Here is a 23,117-nt window from a genome sequence, read left to right on the forward strand (position 1 = left end):
GCAAGCTGACATTTCCTTTTCAGCAACCATCTCAGGGTGCATTCACACTGCAATTCGGGTTCCAGCATGGCAGAGCCGCCTTTATGTTGCCTGGCTCCTGTCTGGCTGGAACTGTACCAATCTTGACCAGAAGATATAGGCGTGGGCAGAGCTCTCTCCCAACAGTTAAAAACTCCGAAATCTAACTTAGAAAGCCGGGTGGGAGGAATCTCCACTCTCCAAACATTTAAATCAAGGTTAGTTGGATTTAGGGGGTGAGGGTACTTTGTCAACCAGATTTGACACCACAATGGATTTGCAGTGTGAAGCAAAGCTGTGTGATACCACCCTACCAGGAAGTCTTACTCGCCTTTGCTCTGGATCCAGGCAAGGCCCTGTCAGAGTTTACACTGCTAGCTTAGCATTGGTGCGAGCCAATATCGCTTCACAGCAACTTTAAACTTGCAGTGTAAATTCACTGTAATGGGCTTCTGTCTAGTAATGTCAGCTACTGGAAATTTCAACAGCAGTTTGTGCCATCCTCTGGTTTTCACTGGGATCTGGATTGAAAGGGCAGAAATTTCTGATGCCGACACTACTGGCAAAACCTGGCATGGAGGCTTATCAGAAAACCGTGGATGCATTGCCTGTGATTTACTGTCCATTCATATCAATAAATAGGAAAACTTGAGCAGAGCACCTGTAATTTTCTGATGTCATTATCAGAAGCTGAACTGGAGCACAAGCCCCAGGTGAATTCTTTAGAACATGAATCTCAAAAGTGCCTTGTAAATGTCACAATCTCTGTTGGTTCTTCTGTTACAGCAAGAATGTATCAGCATTACAGTCAGGGTCCCTAGAATTCTGCGCCACACCAAAGCTAATTTATAGTACAGTTATATCTGCAAACAGGCACAATTTGAGCAATTACAATTTTCTTTAATGTCTGACATCTGGTTTCGAATACCATCCCCTGATTTGATTGACTACCTGGATAGTTGATATGCATTGACATCCAATACCACATTTCATAGAATCATAAAATCTTGCAGCCCAGAAGGAGGTCATTCGGCCCATCGTGTCTGTGCCGGCTCTTTGAATGAGCTATCCAATTAGTCGCGCTCCCCTACTCTTTCCCCATAGCCGTGCACATTTTTCCCCTTCAAAGTATTTATCCAGCTCCCTTTTGAAAGTTATTATTGAATTTCCTTTCACCACCTTTTCTAGCAGTGCATTCCAGATCATAACAAACTCGCTGTGTAAAAAAAATTCTCATCATGTCACTTCTGATTCTTCTGCCAATTACCTTAAATCTGTGTCCTCTGGTTACTGACCCTTCTCCTTATTTACTCTATCAAAACTTTCATGATTTTGAACCCCTCTATCAAATCTTCTCTTAACCTTCTCTGCTGTAAGGAGAACAACTCCAGTTTCTCTAGTCTCTATGGCATAACTGAAGTCCTTCATCCCTGGTAAATCTAGTCAATCTCCTCTGCACCCTCTCTAAGGCCTTGACATCCTTCCTGAAGTGTGGTGCCCAGAATTAGCCACAATACTACACCTGGAGGCTAACCAGTGTTTTTATAAAGGTTTAGTGTAACTTCCTTGCTTTTGTACTCTATGACTCTATTTATAAAGCCAAGGATCCCGTATGCCTTTTTAACAGCCTTCTCAACTTGTCCGTCCTGCCACCTTCAAAGACTTGTGACTTCACTCCCAGGTCTCTTTGTTCCTGCACACCCTTTAAAATTGTACCACTTAGTCTATAGTGCCTCTACTCATTCTTCCTACCAAAATGAATCACTTTGCACTTCTCTGCATTAAATTTCATCTGTCATGTGTCTACCCATTTCACCAGTCTGCCTATAGCCTCCTGAAGTCTGTTACTATCCTCCTCTCTATTTTATACATTTCTGTGTTTCCTGTCATTTGTAAACTTTGAAACTTGCCCTGTATACCCAATTCCAGGTCATTAATATATATCAAAAAGAGCAGTGGTCCCAACACCGACCCCTGGGGGACACCACTGCACACTTCCCTCTAGTCTGAAAAAATAACTGCTCACCACTACTCTCTGCTTCCTGCCCCTTAGCCAATTTGTATCCAAGTAGCTACTGCCCCCTTAATCCCAAGGACTTTAATTTTGCTAACAATATAACAGTCTCTCAACTAAATTACTGAATTTACACATCAGTTGCGTGTTTTTTTTTGTCTGATGTGGCGTGCATACACTTTTCCCGCATGGGCACATCCATATACCTAAAGCTAGAGAACTTAAGAGCAGGTTGGCAAGATCCAATGCTTATTGATCCTCAAGTGTGTGTAGAGGCCTTGGCGAAGTTTAACCAACTAAAACCGCACAGCTCATCAGAAGGAGACCATTTGGCCCATCGTGCCCATGTCGGCTCTTTGAAAGAGCCATCCAATTAGTCACACTGCCCTGCTCTTTTCCCATAGCCCTGCAAATGTTTCCACTTCAAAGTATTTATACAGTTCCCTTTTGAAAGTTATTATTGAATCTGCTTTCACCATCTTGCAAGTGGGAAGGAAACATTTTTGCTGCTTACACAGGCAGGTCTATTGTACCTGTTAAACTATTGATTTTGGGGGTTATCTAGTGTTAAGTGGGTAGAATTCTAGCCCCAGTGAAATAACGATCCTCCAGGTCCCATCAATGAGCCAGACTGGCTGGTCAATGGTCAACAGAATCCTGAAGTGCTGTGGACCTGCTTGGCCCAGGTACTGAATTACGCAGTCTGGCACATCCCACTTCCCATCACCTCTTGCCTCTCTCCCGGATGAGGATAATCAATACTTGATCATTGGACAACTGAAAAATGTAGCTTCAGAGCAGGCACAGATACTTTTCCTAAGCGTCATAGAAAGCAGCACAACTCACCACAAATGCGAGAACGCATTGCCTGTAATGTCCCAACCATAATAAAAACCAAACTCGCCGAAAGTTCATGTGAAAACAATCCTGGATATGTTTAAAACAACCTGGTTAACATGACTGGAACCAGCAAAATAGTCACAGTTGATTTTAAAATGTTGAAATAAAATCAACATTTATATTTGCTAAAACGTCAAATTAAGACCAAAACATGTATGTGGAGTTTGAATTATTAACTAAACAACCTTCAGTTACAACAATCATATCTAAACTATATTGTAACAGCTATGATGCAATTGCAAACATGAGGGTATTTGCAGCTGTCTGTCGCAAGAAATCTTGTCACAACCTCGTGCAGAAATCTAGTGTAAAACAATGTAACGTTGCAGGATATAGTTGCAGTCACTAATGGTCCATTGCTCTCTTCATTTCTTATCTCACTTGAATTAAGACAGGATTAGACTTCGATGCTGTCGTCAGAGTCAATCTTTAGTTCAAGCTTGTGTGGCAATGCAGCGAGAACAACGTTCCTGCTGATTGAGAAGAGCAGCTACCCTTTGAACCCGCAGCTCCAGTTCCACCCAACTTCCTGACTTCGCAGGTCAATTTCAGTAATTCATTTGAAACTCAACCAATCAGAGATCTTTGTACAGGTGGGCCTTCAGTAAGGCTGTTGCTGTAAAATCTAAGCGTTTAAAAAAAAAATTAATTGCAACAATTTAAATGGGTAACGGTATGGTTGGGTTACTCATGAAGTCGAAGAATAAGATAAATGTTAAATCCAGATGCTTGCTTTCGGCCGAAAGTTTCCGCGTAACAATTTTTATTCCTCTCTCAGAAACAGAAAGCGGAAACCTATCTCCCATAGTTTGCTTTAAAAGACGCCATGCGTTCAGTTACAAATGCTGGGATTCGAAACGAGCTGCAGTTGTAGACAGCTGTTTCATTTACTGATTGGAAAGAAAACGTTTCCCTCATTTCAAGCTGAAAACAGAATCGGTTTTATGTTTCATCATCTTGGGTTGAATGTGTCCATTCTATTTTATGCCACTGGCTCAGTAGAGTCGAATTAGAAACCTTGACATTTAATCAAGGACACTGTTGGAGATCAGATGTAGTGTTGCTAAATACAGACAGTCGTTTACCTTCTCTTTCTATAGATCCGATTCATTAATGCGTTGCCAGTGGGGAGCGGCGTTTTATGTTAATTAATAGCGCAGTATTAGCATTGCACTTGGTTTAGTGACTTAGCCAGCTTAGCCATCAATGTGTCCAGAGTTAACCTTTTTGTGGAACAAACCAAACAAAATATATATTTACCGCTATTTGGTTTAATGTGGACTCAGGATGTCATAACACTGGCATGTTACCACGTCAGAGTAATAGAACCCAGGAGAATACACGTGGAAGTACAAGTCATATCCTTTTCATTCCAGGATTTAGTTAACAAATTCAAATGTTTACAGATGGTTCTTCCGGAATTAATAATAGTAACTACACAGAATGAGCTGTTTAAATTGTTAAGCACTTGACCAAGTTTGATAAGATACCACTTGTTAGCAAAATTGAAGCCCATGGGATTAAAAGAGCAATGGCAGCATGGATACGAAATTGGCTTAGGGGCTGAAAGCAAAGAGTAGTGGTGAACGGTTGTTTTCCAGACTGGAGGAAAGTATATGGTGGTGTTCCCCAGGGGTCAGTATTAGGACCACCACAGGTCATAATTTCCAAATTAGTAAATGATGTGAAACTCAAAAATGTAGTAAACAGTGAGGAGGATAGTACCAGACATTAGGAGGACACAGACACACTGGTGAAATGGGCAGGCAGAAAGAGAGACCTGGGGGGTTTACATACACAAATCTTTGAAGGTGGCAGGACAAGTTGATAAGGCTGTTTAAAAAATCATTTGGGATCTTTGGCTTTATAAATGGCAGCATAGAGTACAAAAGCAAGAAAGTTATGCTGAACCTTTATACATCACTGGTTAGGCCTTAGCTGGAGCATTGTGGCCAATTCTGGGCACCACACTTTAGGAAGGATGTCATGGGCTTGGAATGAGTGCAGAGGAGATTTACTAGAATGGTACCAGGGATGAAGTACTTCAGTTACATGGAGAGCCTAGAGAAGCTGGGATTGTTCTCCTTAGAGCAGAGAAGGTTAAGGGTAAATTTAAGAGAGGGGTTCAAAATCATGAAGGTTTTGATAAAGTAAATAAGGAGAAACTGCTCCTACTGGCAGAAGGGTCAGTAACCAGATAATACAAATTTAAGAACATAAAAACCTAAGAAATAGGAGCAGGAGTAGGCCATTTGGCCCTTCGAGCCTGCTCCACCATTCAATCTTCTACCTCAACTCCATTTTCCTGCATTATCCCCATATCCCTTGATTCCCTTAGTTCCCAAAAATCTATCGACCTCTGTCTTGAATATACTCAACGACTGAGTATCCACAGCTCACAACCCTTTGAGTGAAGAAATTTCTCCTCATCTCAGTCCTAAATGACCGACCCCTTATTCTGAGACTGTGACCCCGTGTTCTAGATTCCCCAGCCAGGGGAAACATTTTCTCAGCATTAACCCTGTCAAGCCCCTTAAGAATTTTATATGTTTCAATTAGATCACCCCTCATTCTTCTATACTCCAGGGAATATAGGCCTAGTCTACTCAATCTCTCCTCATAGGGCAATCCCCTCATCCCAGGAACCAGTCTAGTGAACCTTTGTTGCACTCCCTCTAAAGTAAATATGTCTTTCCTTAGCTAAGGAGTCCAGAACTGTACACAGTATTCCAGGTGTGGCCTCAGCAATGCCCTATATAATTGTAGGAAGACTTCTTTGCTCTTGTACTCTAATCCCTTTGTAACAAAAGCTAACATACCATTTGCTCGCCTAATTGCTTGCTGTACCTGCATGTTAACATTCTGTGATTCATGTACAAGGATACCCAGATCCCACTGAATGCAAACATTTCCCAGTCTCTCAACATTCAAAAAATATTCTGATTTTTGTTTTTCCTACCAAAGTGGATAACTTCACACTTCCCCACATTGTATTCCATTTGCTATGTTCTTGCCCACTCAGTCAACCTGTCTATATCTCTCTGCAGCCTCTTTGCGTCCTCCTCACAGTTTACTTTCCCACCTAACTTTGTATCATCAGCAAACTTGGATACGTTACACTCAGTCCCTTCATCTAAGTCATTAATATAGATTGTAAATAGCTGAGACCCAAGACTGATCCTTGCGGTACCCCACTAGTTACAGCTTGCCAACCCGAAAAAGTCCTGTTTATTCCTACTCTCTATTTTCTGGTAATTTAAGGTAATTGGCAGAAGAACCAAAGGATTACATTACATAAGATTACATAGGATATACAGCACAGAAACAGGCCATTTGGCCCAACCAGTCCACGCCGGCGTGTATGCTCCACTTGAGCCACCTCCCGTCTTTCCTCATCTAAATCTATCAGCATAATCTATTCCCTTCTCCCTCATATGCTTGTCTAGCCTCCCCTTAAATGCATCTATACTATCCACTTCAACTACTCCCTGTGGTAGCGAGTTCCACATTCTCACCACTCTTTGGGTAAAGAAGTTTCTTCTGAATTCCCTATTGGACTTCTTGGTGACTATCTTACATTGATGGCCTCTAGTTATTCTCTTCCCCTCAAGTGGAGACATTCTCTCTGTATCCACTCTATCAAAACCTTTCATAATTTTAGAGACCTCTATTAGGTCACCCATCAGCCTTTTTTTCCAAGAGAAAAGAGACCCATCCTATTCATCCTTTCCTGATATGTATACCCTTGCATTTCTGGTATCATCCTTGTAAGTCTTCTCTGCACCCTCTCCAGTGCCTCTATATCCTTTTTATAATATGGCAACCAGAACTACATGCAGTACTCTAAGTGTGGTCTAACCAACGTTAGATAGAGGTTTAGCATAACTTCCCTACTTTTCAATTTTATACCTCTAGAAATAAACCCTAGTGCTTGATTTGTTTTTTTATGGCCTTGCTAACCTGTGTCACTACTTTTAACTATTTTTGTATTTGTACTCCGAGATCCCTTTGTTCCTCTACCCCACCTAGACTCATACCCTCCAAGTAATAAGTGACCTCCCTATTCTTCCTACCCAAATGTAATACCTCACATTTATCTGTGTTGAACTTCATTTGCCAATTATATGCCCATTCTGCAAGTTTATTAATGTCTTCCTGTAATTTGTTGCAGTTCTCCTCAATATTGACTATCCCCCCTCCCTCCAATTTGCTGTCATTCACAAATTTAGAAATTGTGTTTTTGATTCCAAAGTCTAAATCATTAATGTAAATTGTGAACAACAGTGGTCCCAGCACTGATCCTTGTGGAACACCACTACCCACCTTCTGCCACTGTGAATAGCTTACTTCTACCCCTACTCTGCGCTTTCTGTCTTGAAGCCAGCTAACTATCCATTCTGCTACTTGTCCCCTGACTCCACATTCTCTGACCTTGCTCATCAGTCTATTATGGGGTACCTTATCAAAGGCCTTTTGAAAATCTAGATAAATTACATCTACTGCATTACCATTGTCTACTCTCTCTGTTACCTCTACAACAAATTCAAATAGGTTGGTCAAGCAAGACTTTCCCTTTTGAAATCCATGCAGAATATTCCTTATATTTTTGGTTTCTAGATGTTCTTCTATTTTTTCCTTTAGTAGGGATTCCATTATTTTTCCTACCACCATTGTTAAGCTGACTTGTCTATAATTCCCTGGACAAGTTCTAGCCCCCTTCTTGAATATAGGTATTGTGTTAAATAAAAACAGAAAATGCTGGAGATACTCAGCAGGACAGGCAGCATCTGTGACGAGAGAATCAGAGGTAACATTTCAGGTCGATGACCTTTCATCAGAACTGAAAAAAAGCAAGAAATGGAACAGATTTTTAAGCAAGTGTAGGAGCTGTGAAAGGGGGAGGGGATGAAAGAACAATAGGGAAGGTCTGTGATAGGATAGAAGGCAGGAGAGGTTAAGAGACATTAAGAGATATTCAAGGCAAAAGGAGATGTAATGGGACAGGTTAAGAAACAAAAGATGGCTCTAGATGAAGTGTAAATTGCGCTGGCAGAATGAAAGACAGCTGCCATGTGGGAGAGAAGAAAAGAAAACACAAACAAAAAGAAAGTGTGGAAAAAATATATACATGATAGGGGCAGAGGTTATGATCTGAAATTGTTGAACTCTATGTTGAGTCCAGAAGGCTGTAGAGTGCCTAATCAAAAGATGAGGTGCTGTTCCTTGAGCTTACATTGAGCGTCAGTGGAACAATGTAAGAGGCCTAGGACGGTGAGGTCTAAGTGGGAGTGGAGCGGAGAATTAAAGTGACAGGCAACCGAAAGCTCGGGGTCCCCCTTACGGACTGAACGGAGGTGTTCCACAAAGCGGTCACCCAATCTGCATTTGGTCTCCCCAGTGTAGAGGAAACCGCATCGTGAGCAGCAAATACAGTATACTAAATTGCAAGAAGTACAAGTAAATTGCTGTTTCACCAGGAAGGGGTGTTTGGGGCCCTGGGCAGTGGGACGGGGGAGGTATAAGGGCATGTGTTGTATTTCCTGTGCTTGCACGGTAAGGTGCTGGGTGAAGGGGAAGGGGTGTTGGGGTGATAGAGGAGTGGATCTCTTCCATTTCCTGCTTTTTTCCAGTTCTGACAAAAGGTTATCGACCTGAAACGTTAACTCTGTTTCTCTCTTCACAGATGCTGCCTGACCTGCTGAGTATCTCCAGCATTTTCTGTTTTTATTTCAGATTTCCAGCATCTGCAGTATTTATTTTTGTATAGGTATTACATTAGCTATCCACCAGTCTTCTGGCACTACACCTTTTTCTAACGAATTATTAAATATGTGTAGTAATGCCTCTGCTATCTCTTCCCTAGATTCTTTTAAAATGCGTGGATGCAATCCATTCGGACCAAGGGTTTTATCCTCTTTGAGTTTGATTAGTTTATTTAATATATCCCCTCTTTTTATTTTAACTGCATTTATCTCATTACTAATCTGATCATCCAATGTCAAGACCACCTGTGTTATCTCCCTGGTAAATACTGATGCAAAATAATTACTTAATATTTCTGCCATCTCTCTATTGTTACCTCTGGTATTGTCCTGTCTATCCCTTAATGGCACTATTCCCATCCCAACCTTCCTTTTTTTATTGATGTGCCTGTAAAATATTTTACTATTTTGTTTTATGTTCCTTGATAAGTTAATTTCATAGTTCCTCTTTGCCTTCCTAATTTTTTTTTTGACTTCTCTCCTAATCTCTTCATATTCTCCCTTATCATGCACTCCCCTGCTGTCCATGTGCTTAATGTATGCCTCTTTCATTACCCTCAATTGTTCCCTGATGGCTTTATTCATCCATGGAGTGTCATTAGTGTTTAGTTTGTTTTTTCCTTTTAGCAGAATATATTGTTCCTGCACTCTGTTGAACACCATTTTAAATGTTTCCCATTGCTGTTCTACATTGTTGTTTGCCAATATTGTTGCCCATTTTCTTTTCCCAAGTTCTATTCTCAGCCCCTCAAAATCAGCTTTTCTCCAATCTATTAACCTGGTTGTTGTCATACTTATGTCCTTCACAATTATCATCTTAAAGCGTATTATATTATGGTCACTGTTGCCTAGATGTTCCCCTACTTTTACTTCTCTTATTTGCTCTGGTTCATTCCCCATTATTAGATCCAATAGTGAATCCTCCCTTGTTGGGCTTTTTACATATTGGGTTAGAAAGGAGTCCTGTACACATTGTAGGAGTTCCATTCCCTTATCCCTTCTGTCCAATTAATATCAGGGTAGTTGAAATCCCCCATGATTATTATTCTATGTTTTTTTACTCATTTCCCTAATTTGTCTGCATATTTCATCTTCCACCTCCCTTCCACTATTAGGTGGTCTGTAGACTACACCTATTAGTGTGATTTATCCTTTATTATCATTTATCTCTATCCATATGGATTCTATTTCTGTCTTGCTGATAGCTGCATCACTTTTTCTACTGCCATTATGTTATCCCTAATAAGTACAGCTACTCCACCGCCCCTTTTTCCCTCTCTATCTTTTCTAAATATGTTATACCCTGCAATGTTTAATTCCCAGTACTGATTTTTCTGTAGCCATGTTTCACTAATCCCTACTATGTCTGGTTCCTCACAATGCATGATTGCCTGCAGCTCCCCTGTTTTATTATGGACACTGTGTGCATTGCTGTACAGATAGTTTAACTCATTTTTAATAAGATTTCCTCTCACTTTGTGTTTAACTATCTTTTTATACTCCTGTTCTATAACTCTATTTATTCCCTTGTCATCAATGTCCTCCCTTACTTTATTCTTTCCTAAGCTCTCTTTTCCTGTTTTGTTTATATTTAGGCTGCTTACATTTCTTGTAGATCCCTCTCACCATCTTACTAGTTTAAAGCCTTTGCCACCTCTGTATTTACCCTTTCCGCTAGGACACGGGCCCCATCCCGGTTCAGGTGGAGCCCGTCCCATCGGTAAAGCTCCTTCCTGTCCCAGAACTGGTGCCAGTGTCCCATGAAAAGGAACCCCTCTTCCCCACACCAGTCCTTTAGGCACGTGTTAATTCTCCTGATTTGTCTGAGAGATGAGGAGACATTTTTTGACTCAGCGAGTTGTTATGATCTGGAATACACTGCATGAAAGGATGGTGGAAGCCGATTCAATAGCAACTTTCAAAAGGGAATAGGATAAATACTTGAAAAGGAAACATTTTCAGGGCTATGGGGAAAGAGTAGGGGAGTGCGACTAATTGGATAGCTCTTTCAAAGAGCCGGCACAGTCATGGTGGGCCGAATGGCCTCCTTCTGGGCTGTAAGATTCTTTGATTTTATGACCAGGAAGAACTACATTCATTTTAGAAGCACGGGCATTATTCAGTATGTCCGAATGTAATTAGGGTGTACTTACATGAATAATTACAAAACTCGCAGTTAGAATAACAGCAATACCAATGGTAATGGATTAATCGCGGGAGTTTTATACAATTTGTTGCGGGTGTTGATGTAAATATGATTGCAGCACATATTTATGCCTCGTGATACTTCCGATTGGTAGGTAAATCCAGCGTTAAGCCAGCAGTCAGATACTTCAATGCTCCTCAATTTATTTACAAACCTTGTTCGGGAGACTCCCAAACTTTTCCAACAAGGGGCATGTGAACTTGTTTTCGTGCATAATAGAGAACATATTTTGCAATATTTCACGATATTATCACAACAATGATTACTGGGTCGATTTTTAAATATTAAGTATAGAGATCTTCCTGTAAACACTTAAAAATTGCAAAGTAAAGGATGTCTTAACTATTATCCATCCTTTCGAGAAAGGTCAGGCAAAACGTCAGGATGAGATGGCGTTTATCTTCTGAAATCATTTAAAATTGTGTTCTCCCTATTTTCATTAGCAATAAATAGTAATTTCAGGTTACTGCAGTTTGGGGAAAATAAATGTATTGCAATTTAAATTGGTGCGATAAATTATTGGTCAGCTTTTGATAAACTGGTCGTTCCTATAGCAATTGTAATTTGAAAATGGCAGTCAGAACGGGAATGACCAAATCATGCCCAATTCATCAAAAGTTCGCTTTTATAAATCATGAATTTAGTAACTTGTAAAATGTAATGTTCCGGTGGTAGCGGCAGAGCCGAAGATCCACATCACAAAGTCTTCTAACATTTAGAATTAGGCGGGCAATCTGGCCAGTTAGAAATACGTGGGTTTAGCCAACTCTGTGAAACTTTAAGCCATATCAAAAATGGAACTGGAGCTTGCATTGTGGGCTGTAGAGAGGCACAAAAGGATAGAAAACACACAGAAAATAAGATTTTAAAGGAACTGGAAATTTACGAAACTGCCATGCTGTTTGTTTCCTGTTGGGCATAGAAACTCGGGCCTTTTTTTGAGGTCGTTTAACTCTAACGCATATTATTTACGCAACAAGTTTCTCAAATCATTATCTCACAATACTGTTTTCATTTCATTATTACAATTGCACATGGTATACCTGTCACTGTAAACAGTTTGAACCCTATTACAAAAATTCCAGTAGATAGGTCTTAATTATGTTTAAAGGTAGTAACAACCATTATCCTTCGTGCACTGCAACAAAGTCATATTAAGGTAACATTGTACCTCTAGTTTGCAACTGGAATGTCTTGAGTACAACATTATTGGGTAACACGTATAGCACTCGTTAATAATTGATACAATCACTCATTAATAATGGATGCAATAACCTTACATAAAATAATCTGTTACAACCACTATTTTAAGCTAATGACACCAGGTTGGTGCTGCTTTTTTTTAAAAAAAAGCTCCTCTAAAATTTAGCAACGACATTATTTGTCTGATATTAATTATGACGATTAGTGTCTGACTTTACATCCAAAGAAAGCACACCTCATATATGCAAAAGACAAGCAATAACGTGCTCGAGATCAGAGGTTGGGATTTAATCTAGGTTGTTTCCAGTGGGATTTGGTTGCAAAATTATCAGCTCAAGAACTAATGAAAGTGATTCGAGTTGGAGATTTTATCTGCTATGCACAGAGTGTTTAAAGGTCTCGTTTTCACAAACTAACCTTTAATGTTTAATTCAAAAAGGAGTATTTATTTTTATTCCAAAACACAGCTTAGTCGTGATTATTTCATGTCAAATGACCAAAGGCAGTCTATGAAGCATTCATGGTTGAAGAAGTAATTAACTAGTAGTAGCAACAAGCAAAACCCGCCATATTAAATCTCAGATTTTGGTTTAAGTTTTTCAATCAGTATCTTCAATGGTTGGTGGCAGACTCCTAACGCTCAACCACTTTGTTCGCATTTCCTGCTTAAACCTGCAAACCAATGGAATGAAAGTCAGTGGCATCAGTGCTGCTAACCCCATGCGCTAGATCTTCAGACAGTGGCTATTGTTTGAGTCCAATGAGGGACAATGCGCCAACTAGTGCACTCTACCCCTTTGTGCTGTGTGGGAACGTTTAGTGAGAAACAAAAGTTATTGCATGTATTAATTTCCACATCTTATCGTTGAGTGTCTTTGTTGGGTGTCTTTTTATCAATTCATATTTCCCTATCGAGTAACCAGGCAGAAGTCGGCGGTGAGCTCCTTTCTCTTTAATTGGCTGACGCACGTTTGCCAGGCCCAGGGGTCCTCCCACCATATTCGCAGTTTCCATACGAGTCAGATAACATTCCGAGATTGCACGTCAGCCCCGATAAATCAGTACTGCTGAAGGAGAGATCATATTGGCCGCTGTACAAGTTCTCGTGCTGTACAGTGAGAACCCAGCTCGAGTTAAATGTGTTGATTGCATGATTTAGGTACAGTATTTTTATTGGGTTTGAATACTAATTTTTTTTTAAACCCACATCACCTCCTGTGAACATTTCAGTGGTCATGTAACTTCGGCAACCTGTACATAGAGCATACAGATAGCCAATCCAGGGCACACTGCGCCAACTGCTTGTCCATGCTTGCGCTTCAAAGGGGCCAGTGCAGCAGAACTTCCCCTTGTGGGGTCTTGGAAAAGCAGCTCACTTTGATCTCTCTTGGAAGTCGATTAGAACAGCAAAACTCAATGTCGTCTTCAGCTGTCTTTCTACTGAGTTCCAGTAAAGTATTGAATGGAAAGTGGCACGCATGCGTGCAGCATGGGAGACGTGCAAAAGGTCGCAAAGACAAGTCTTCAAACGTTCTGACAGATGTAATACAAATGTGGTTGCGTTCCCCATGCAGGTTTGAACTAACACTGTGCAGCATCGTAACTTGCAAAATACTTCAGGCTGTATCAAACAGTTAGAAGATGGTTCAAATAGGATCTGAATGAAACCCACGGGGCAAAAACATGTGAATATACTTCGTGACACTCAGAGTTTTATGTGGAATCTATGTTATGCAAAGGGTTGACAACAATTTAACATCGGTTGTGCAGATCAGAATTTTAGGATTAAAAGAGTAAAGGAGGTATCGGTTGTTTACACACAATCATTAAACACTGCCAGTAATTTACTTCCTGTATATATATATAATAATAATATATATATATACAATATATTATTTCCACTAAATATATTTGCAAAAGGAATCGACTACAAAGGATGGGTTATCAATTTTAATTAGAAAGAAAATACGTCCTTATTCCCATTGTCTGTTGGTGTTCAAGTGTTGGTGGATTGGAGAGGTTTGATCTTGCCGTCTAACAACAATTGTGTTTGCTGGGAATCCCTCCAGCACTTTCAGCACCTCGAATCCCAGCTCAGCAAAGAGCAGGAGTCAGTTTCCTCAACGTCCTATTGGTCTTGTACAGTGTGTGTTCACTCTCGCTGTTCTGTTGCCATTGCTTGCTTGGTTTTGGAAGTTGTTTTGATAACTGCTTTCGAAAAACATACCAAGTAGCTGGAGTAAAGTGGTGCTTCCTTTAAAACGACGGCAACATGTCCCAACGGAGTTTAAAGTGTTGCCCAAGGATGCAGCATAACCTTATTTCACAAAAAAACTCATTACTTTTCATCAGATTAAGGAGAATTTGAATAAACAACTTTTAATGTGTTTTAATACTTATTTTGTGAGCATTTCTTTCTTTGTACTTCGTTCACTAATTACTTATGAGTTTTGACTGCTTTTCGAATATCCCTTACGGAATTGGGATGATTTGTTTTCATAATGAAGCGTTTAAAGTTAGATAAGGGAGAATGAAAATAAACCAGATCAGAAAATCCCACAGCAGGTTATACAAATAAGACGATATTACAGGCAAGTGGAAATCTATCCCTCTTCCACTGAATAGCTTTTCAGTTTCACTTAACCTGCTCCGAATCTGACAAACACTCACTAATACGCTTCATTACCAATTTGATGACCACTTAGTGGTTTCCCTGACCCGTTCAAACTTTTGGGAAAGTTTTGTCACGGGGTGTGTGAATTTGCCCGACACTTTGGTGCGGGAGAATCTTGCACCTTTAAAGGGTCTGGTGAAGATGCAGCTGGGACGCATCTGTAACGGTGCGAATTTGCTTCAACCATAAAATCAGCAAACCCCAAAGAGCAGTAAAAATGCTGTTTTACAGTCTGTAGCCTGAGAAACGGCGTGTCAGGACTTTCGACAAGTTTGGCCTGACACGCAGTGCTCCAGACTGCTACACTGCCGATGGACAAACATTCTGGCTTAAAAAGAAAGCCACAGCTCCTTCGTGTGTTTTATTGTATAGAGTCATAATGCTAGCCTTACCAACAATTTGAAATGTATGTTCGCGAATTCCTTAAACTAAGGCCCTAAAACATTCAGCAATGACCTGTGCTGATTTCATTACAAAATGTACGAAGATTTCTGTTAAGAGATTATTGCAGATGTGGGTTTATTTTTCCAGTGACGTTATATTGGTCTGACAAACAGAAATTGCAACAAGGAAATATATCCAGCGGCAACGTTGCTAAAATGATCTGATGTATGTGCTCTACACAGCAGGTATTGGCTGCTTTCACTGATTGTAAGTTGTGTTATCTGGTACTGAACACGACACAAACTGTACACTGCATGCACTAACCCAGCCTCTTCAGCACGATTTCTCTTTGAACATATATGAACTAGTAGGAAACGAACGGGAATAAAACCTCAGACAAACCACTTAGCAAAGTACTTTGAGTCGATGTTCTTGAAGTGTTGCTTCCGTCCATTCAGTAACTTGACTCGACAACGGGTTGCCGACTATGTTAACGTGCACATAACTTCGAACAAACATTATTATGGAACTTGGAATATATTTATTATTTGGATTTAAATCAATATACATCTATTAAAAGACAAGAGAGTGCTATATTTTTCTGATTCATTTAAACTTATTACCCACGGGTCAGAAGTGATCCTCTTATTGGGATGGTTCAATGGAATTCCCTTATTTCTTGCTGGTCTCATTTCGCGGAATGTCCTATCTGAGTTGTGGGAGGAGATCTTCCCGACCCAACAAGGGTTAATGAGATACCCATGGGACGGATCTAGGGTTAATGATATAGGGGAAGGACTGGATGCTAGCCGGTGTGACCGGCCTCATCGCCTGTATATAAAGAGCTGTTCAGTGTAAGCCCAAGGCACTTTACTCTGACCCTTAACCGATGTTTGTCTTTGAACTCCATTAGTTAGTTATACGGAAAGGTTGTGCGAGTTTTGCGTTTCAGTTAAACCTTATTGTTTCGGTATTATTACAAATGGATATCATGGTCGACTGCCACTTTTCTCCGTCCGATCTGTTTTATGATAATTCGTGCCTCTCATCGCCCGAGGAGGCAGACTTTGCAGATGATTTTGAGCACGGCGCCGTTGTGTTTGGGGATCATAAGCTCGAGTCCCGTGGAACTGATGAAGAGGAACATGTCAGGGCTCCAAACGGCCACCACCAGGCTGGCCACTGTCTCCTGTGGGCTTGCAAAGCCTGCAAACGCAAAAGCTCCAACACCGATCGGAGGAAGGCAGCCACCATGAGGGAGAGGAGGAGGCTTAAGAAAGTGAACCAGGCTTTCGAGACTCTGAAGAGGTGCACCAGCTCGAACCCCAACCAGCGGCTGCCGAAAGTGGAGATTCTGAGAAACGCCATCAGCTACATCGAGAGTCTTCAGGAGCTCCTCAGGGAGCAGGTGGCCAACTATTATAGCCTCCCCGACAATGTCAACTCAGAGCCGGGAAGCCCCACATCCAACTGCTCGGACGGAATGGTAAGCACTAGTTTATTTAATCTGTAACCTCCCCCCACACACACAATCAGTGTGCGTTCCTATTATTGGAGAATTAAAACAATATGCATAGCTAAAGCTGTTTGTATTAATGAGCATATACAGGGTAAAAGCCCAGGTCTGAATCAGAATCGTTTTGTATGATCTAGTCTATTTAGCCCAGGAACGCGTCCCTTCCTATAATCGATATACCCGATCGCTCTGGCAGTTAACGATTATTACATTAGATCAGTGTGTTCTTTGCGCAACTAATGCAAGACGAGAACATCTGGTTAGGGTAACCCGTCCTTAATTAAAATATTTGTCCATAACATTTTCTCCTTCGCGCCCTGAAAGAAAACCTGATATCCACGAGTCCGTAAATATCGATTACAAACGTATTGGCAAAAGTTGTTTCGTCTGGTCATCAAGCTAAGCCTGAAATGTACAGTTAGTTACCTTGTCCATTCTTTTAGAGAGCAGGGTGAATTGTGAAGAGTGGGAAATGCGCGTGCATGTGTGTAAGGAAAAGTTTAGCAGTTTTATTCTCTAAGGCTGCCTTGCTCTTGTTTTATAAGGTGCCATCTCCTTTAATGTGTTGTTGGTACAGGATTTGCAATGACACCAACTCACCGGCTTCATAAACGGAATTGCATCAATAATGGGTCGCAGGAGTTATAGAACTACGCTCGATGTTACAATATACATGAAGAAAGAAGGGGATTGCAGCCAAATGGATTGATTTTACCAAACTAATTTCAATCTTAAATATTTTAAATAAGGTTTAGTTAACTAGTGAACCAACCAGTGGACCAATGATCAAAATACTTTAAAAATAAATTATGCAGTGTTTTTAAAAACAAGCCTGTCCCTTTTAAATTTTGTTTTAAATGTTTTCCAAACGAGGATTCAACCAAGCTTCAATGAATGAACAATAACGCTGTTTGGTCAGGTGCAATACTTCCAATGTTTCAATTCACTTATTAGTGTTCTGATTTCCCGTAGCTTTTTCATGTAGCATCAATATAATTCCACTGCGCAGCAGTCCCGACCAACTCTGATCCTTATCCATGCTTTAACTACGAGAAGTCACTGAACGTTCACTTTGACACTATCTAAAGGCGGCATGTCGAAAACCACAGATTAAGAGTACAGCTGTAAGAATCGTCAAAAGTTGCATTCACAGTTGTCGGACATTCTGTTCTATGACATATTTCCTTAACTAACTTGGGAGAAAGGGAAGAGAGGAGCTAAAGTTAAACGTCTTCATCAGCACTTGTTGAAAATTAGGTGAAATGCTCTCTGTAGCTCAGGGTTTGATTTCGATGGCGTCTGGGTCTCATTATGTGTGACCGACTGCTTCTTCTCGCCACTTCAGTAAAAGTTGCTGCCACACACATTGATCTCTTTGGATGCGGGGATGATGACTTTCCCACCTCTGCACATATTGCTATCCACAGGAGCCGAAAACAGCAGCAAGCTGAAGGCTGTGTTATTTGAAACAACAACCAGTGAAGCATTCTTATAGCACTACGTTTTAACTATTGGAGCCAAGGCTTTAATATGAATTTAGTATGGGAAAATCTGGCCTGGCACAATTAATGTAACTTCCGTTAACTGCATAGACATGCAATCCATTTTCCATGGATAACACAATGCACATTTCTGTAAGGCATACAGACATACCTAATGCTTTATGTGAGAAAACCATGGTGTGGCAAAGGAACCAACTATGTCTAATCAACAGATGGGCTTATTTCCGTCCAGGGGTAATCATTGTTTTACTCATTCAAGACTCGTGACATATATATACAGTATAAAGTGATATGTTACGGCGAATCTATATAAAGAATTAACTTAAAGGTTTGGAGGTTGCTTTATTTTGATTACCTTGTGCTTTTTTTTTGCAGATGGGATGTAACAGCCCCGTCTGGTCTAGAAGGAATATCAGTTTTGACCGCATTTACTGTTCGGAATTACAGAATGGTAGGTTTTTATTGTTCTCGTGAATCCACTTTACACTTCATCATAAATCTGTCTTGAAACTGACGAAATTACACCTGGACTCCTAAGGCACAGCTTGTGAAAACGACCAAGAACACCAGGCTCTCCAGTTAAGAAGCGAGATAGAAATATTTTAATGGTAGACTATTTCCTAAACTATGGTCGAAATGTCACTTTGTAGTTTGAACTCCCCCCCCCCCCCCATTTTTAAATAATAACTACTTTGTAACCATATTCATTGTTTGCTCTACTTCGCGCCACATTTCCAAACAGGGCTACAGATTCTCCCGCTTCTCCAAGTTTGAGATAGTGTTGAAAAACACGTGGTAAAGTTAAAAAGCGGGTGTTACTGAAGGGGCCAGGGAATCTGATATAGTTCATTTGACATTTTTTAAAGAGCACTTTGCTAACATTAAACATTTTTGAATAATGTACTGTTTACTTATATAAAGGCCAACAACATTGTAAGGATTATAAATAGGGGCATAGAGTATGAGTAAACAAGTAATGATACAATGATAAATATTGGTTAGGCCACAGTTAGACAACTGTGTGCAATTTTGAATGTTCCATTAGATAAAAGGAAAGAAAGTAGGAAGGAAAGACATTTATGTAGCGCCTTCCAGGACCTCAGGACGCCCCAAAGCACATTATAGCCAATAAAGTACTCTTGAAGTGGAGTCACTTTTGTAATGTAGAAAACACGGGGCCAATTTGCCCACAAGGTCTCACAAACAGTAATGTGATAATGACCAGATAATCTGTTTCAGTGATGTTGGTTGATATTGGCCAGGCCACCACCAGGGAGAACTCCTCTGCTCTTCTTCAAAATAGTGTCATGGAATCTTTTATGTCCACCTCAGATGGCAGACAGGGACTCAGTTCAACATCTTATCCAAAAGACAGTACTGCACTGGAGCATCGGCCTAGATTGTGTGCTCAAGTCTCTGGCGTGGGCCTTGAACCCACAACCTTCTGACTCAAAGGCGAGGGCACTACCACTGACCCACAGCTGGCACCGTTAAATAGCATTATAGCCACAAAGGCCTACAGAATAGATTCACCAGAATGGTCCTGAGAATGGGAAACTATTATTATGAGGGGAACCTTGAGATACTAGGATTATTTTCATTGCAGTATGGAAGGCTAAGAGAAGATGAATAAAGTTTTGTAAAAGAAAGTTATGAAGCGTTTTGATAGAGTAAATGGGGAAATATAGTTTTCTGTAGCTGGGGGAGTCAGTGAGGAGCGGTCATCAATTTAAAATTGTGACTGAGAGTGAGCAGAGAGGTGAGGAGAAATGTCTTTACATGGAGCAGGGAATGCTTTACCACAGGGAATGGTTGGAGCAGAGACCATGGCATCTTTTAAGGGGATATATATTTGAACCAGGGTAAGATACAGGGCTATGAAATGTGACAGGGACTGTGGAGTTTGTTTTGGATAGCTCTGTGAAAAGCCTCACAGACACCATGGGCCATAGCCTCCTTCTGTGATGTAAAGTTCTATGGTTCCATAACATATTTAAAATACGTGTTAGAGAAGTTAAAGCATAGTAGATATGACTGCTATCTTCAGGATTGTTTGACATGTTTTTAACCGACTTATTTACACATTTGATCAGTTGGCTTTTTTAACCACACGATCCATTTCTTTTCCTCTAGTTTGTTCCAGTAGCCGAGGCCTTGCTGTTTCCAGTTTGGACTATCTGTCCAATATCGTGGAGCGGATTTCACCGTCACCCGACCGTTGTCCTCTTTCAGGTCAGGATGGAAGGACCATATCCCCGCCTACCAGCGATTGCTCGCAGCCCACCACGCCCAGCCAGCCTGTCTATCATGTCCTTTAAATCCTCAAGCTGCAGACCTTAAGATTGGACGATTCCACCGCAACACACAACAAGCCACCATGTGGATTCAAAGCTTCAGACATAACTTGTTCTATAAGTAGGACCACATCCTATTGTATATTTGTAAATAGCATAATATTCATTAGTTGTCAACAAAATAATTGTATTTAAGAATTAAATAAAATCGTGAAAGACTTTTTATAAATCTCGTTATTTTCACTTTTGGGTTCCAGTTGTCCAGCTGTGCAGATAAATAAATACGTTTTAAACATGTTACATTCCTGTTGTAGTATCGCCCCAAGAACTACACACTTGCGCTTTTTGAGGGGGAGAGCATTTAGGAACTGATGTCAATAAGAACGTAGAGTTAAGGGAGCGTTACACTTTTCAACAGAAAACAATCCCAAGCATTATAGTTATTTTTTCAGAACTGTCGTATTTCTTGTGAGATTTCGTGTAGCCTATCTTTTTGAAATAAACATCTTTCGTTTATTGAGGAAGCCAGCTTCGTACAAGAAGTCTTTGGATTTCAATTGCTTGGTTGAATTTTAATGAAATCCCATTAAAGAACACAGGCCATCAACAAATATACAAATTAACAAGAATTCAACATGAAGAGGGTTACATGATATTTGAAAGAGGTTCGGTCGCATCGAGTTTGTTATCGTTCCCGCATTTCCTCAGGACTGGGCTCCAGGAGTTTCACCACTTCCTCTTCTCACTCATTGTTCAGCACCCCTTGAAATGATTCCTGAATCATCAGAATTAAGTGCCCAGCTGATCCTTGGGGCTGCACTTCCTTTTTAATGTTAGTCAAGTGTTGACATTAAACAGGCAACTGTCCTAACATTAAGCATTTCATCCACATTTGGATGCCAGTTATGGTGCTCTGCTTTAAAGCTACTTTTACTTTTCAAAAGTGGATCCAACTGAACACGCCTCAATCTCCCATTGTAGATTGCACTTAGAAATGTAAAAAAAAACATGCCTGTTCAGCAACGGCTGAAATCCACTGCTTTTGTGGGTCTTAGGGACAGGAACTGGATTCACTAGCTGTGCTTCACCCAGTGCCTGCTGAAGAACAGCAGCAGATGGTCGAGGAAATGGAGGAGAGGGGCGCGCCAGAAATCAGACCTGCAAAGTAAAGGTGCTTCCATAGCAGTGTGACGGCAATATGCTACCACATATGGTATCCCAATGAAGCAGTTTCTGTGCCACAGCGACAGACAATAAGCAGTTTGTCAGTTTGGCATCTTTATATTATGTGCAAGACCTCCCGGAGGAGGTAACCACACATTGGTTTGACTTTTCACGGGTCACAGAAGTGCAACTGTTGTAAGTTTATAAAGAATGCAGGCGGTCAGCTGAACCGCTTAAAAACAGTTTAAAAAGAGCTGACTAGTTTTATTTACATTAAAAAGTTCACCGACATTTAAATGTTGATGTGCCTTTGTTTAACTTCGCTCGGGTTAGGCAGCAGTATAAACAGGACAGTGTAACTCGTTATTGTCCATTCACCTCACATTATTCTGAAAATCATACTAATGTCAACTATTAGGTGCAATATAGCCGCACGTCTTATACTAATGGTGCCAGTGCATCGCCATCACCAAATGAGCAGCGATTTAAATGGAGAGCTACAGTCACAGAGTGGGGGAGACTAGCTCCCTGCATGCGCACTGAAACCTATGCATTGAATCGGAATTACCTTCCTCCAACAGCCAGTGTTATTTTCTGATCAAGAAGATTAAGGGTACAGTCAGCTTTTTTCAATCAGTAGAGAATAGAAAAGCAGTCTCTCCTGCATTGACAAAACATAGCTGAAAGACGATGTTATTACTGATTGCAGTTATACGTCAGTCAGTATAAATTAAAATCGACGTGAGACAATTTCTTAATGGTTTTATTTAAAGAAAATAAAGATTTTCAACGATATAACACTTCATCTCTCTTGGAAATGTCCAAACTGCATCATAGACAATGAATTTTGGTGTGCAGTATCTGCTGCTTTGTAGACAAACATGGAAGTCATTTTGTACACTATATGATACCAGAAAACAGCAATTAAATGAATGTCCAGTTAATCTGTATTTGATTGTATTGGTTGATGGAGGGATATTGATCACGACACCTGGAGAACTCCCCTGCTCTTCCTTAATACTTACCCATAGAACACGCAGATAGGACCTCAGTTTAATGTCTCCTTGGAAGGATGACAGCTCCAATAATACAGCACTCCCTGAGTATTGCACTGGAGTGTCAGCCTATTCCACTAGTGTCAGCCCCAATCATGTGTTCAAGTGCTGGAGTGGAGCTTGAACTGATTGACTTCAGTAAATGAAATGGGGCTCAAAATATCAATTTTGATACCTGTATTGTTTTCTATGTAGGTTCAATGACGACACATTCATGAAAGAGAATGGCCTAGAAATTCAGTTGCGTTTGCGCCCAATTAGGGGCGAAAGAGTGGGTTGCGCCGGAAGTTGCGTCGCGCCCGAAATTAGGTGGGCCCTAACATCGGCGTTAGCCGGTAGCGCTGCGCCGGCACCGATGACGTCATCGGTGTGCGCAGTGCCCCGGTACCGCCCGAAACCACGCCGATCCCCATCTTCAGTAGCGG

General features: G+C 40.7%; 1 protein-coding gene across 1 annotated transcript; it reads left to right on the forward strand.

Moving 5' to 3' along the window:
• Positions 1 to 14,885: 14,885 nt before the first annotated feature.
• Positions 14,886 to 20,690, forward strand: myf5 (myogenic factor 5). The gene is made up of 3 exons (XM_086009280.1): positions 14,886 to 16,647; positions 18,555 to 18,630; positions 20,313 to 20,690. The coding sequence occupies exons 1-3, from the start codon at positions 16,144 to 16,146 to the stop codon at positions 20,495 to 20,497; spliced, it is 765 nt and encodes a 254-aa protein (XP_085865406.1). The 5' UTR covers positions 14,886 to 16,143; the 3' UTR covers positions 20,498 to 20,690.
• Positions 20,691 to 23,117: the final 2,427 nt, after the last annotated feature.

The sequence above is a fragment of the Somniosus microcephalus genome, chromosome 16 (genome assembly GCF_052327205.1).
Source record: "Somniosus microcephalus isolate GS21.2 chromosome 16, FLI_Smic_1.0, whole genome shotgun sequence".
Lineage (NCBI taxonomy): Eukaryota > Metazoa > Chordata > Chondrichthyes > Squaliformes > Somniosidae > Somniosus > Somniosus microcephalus.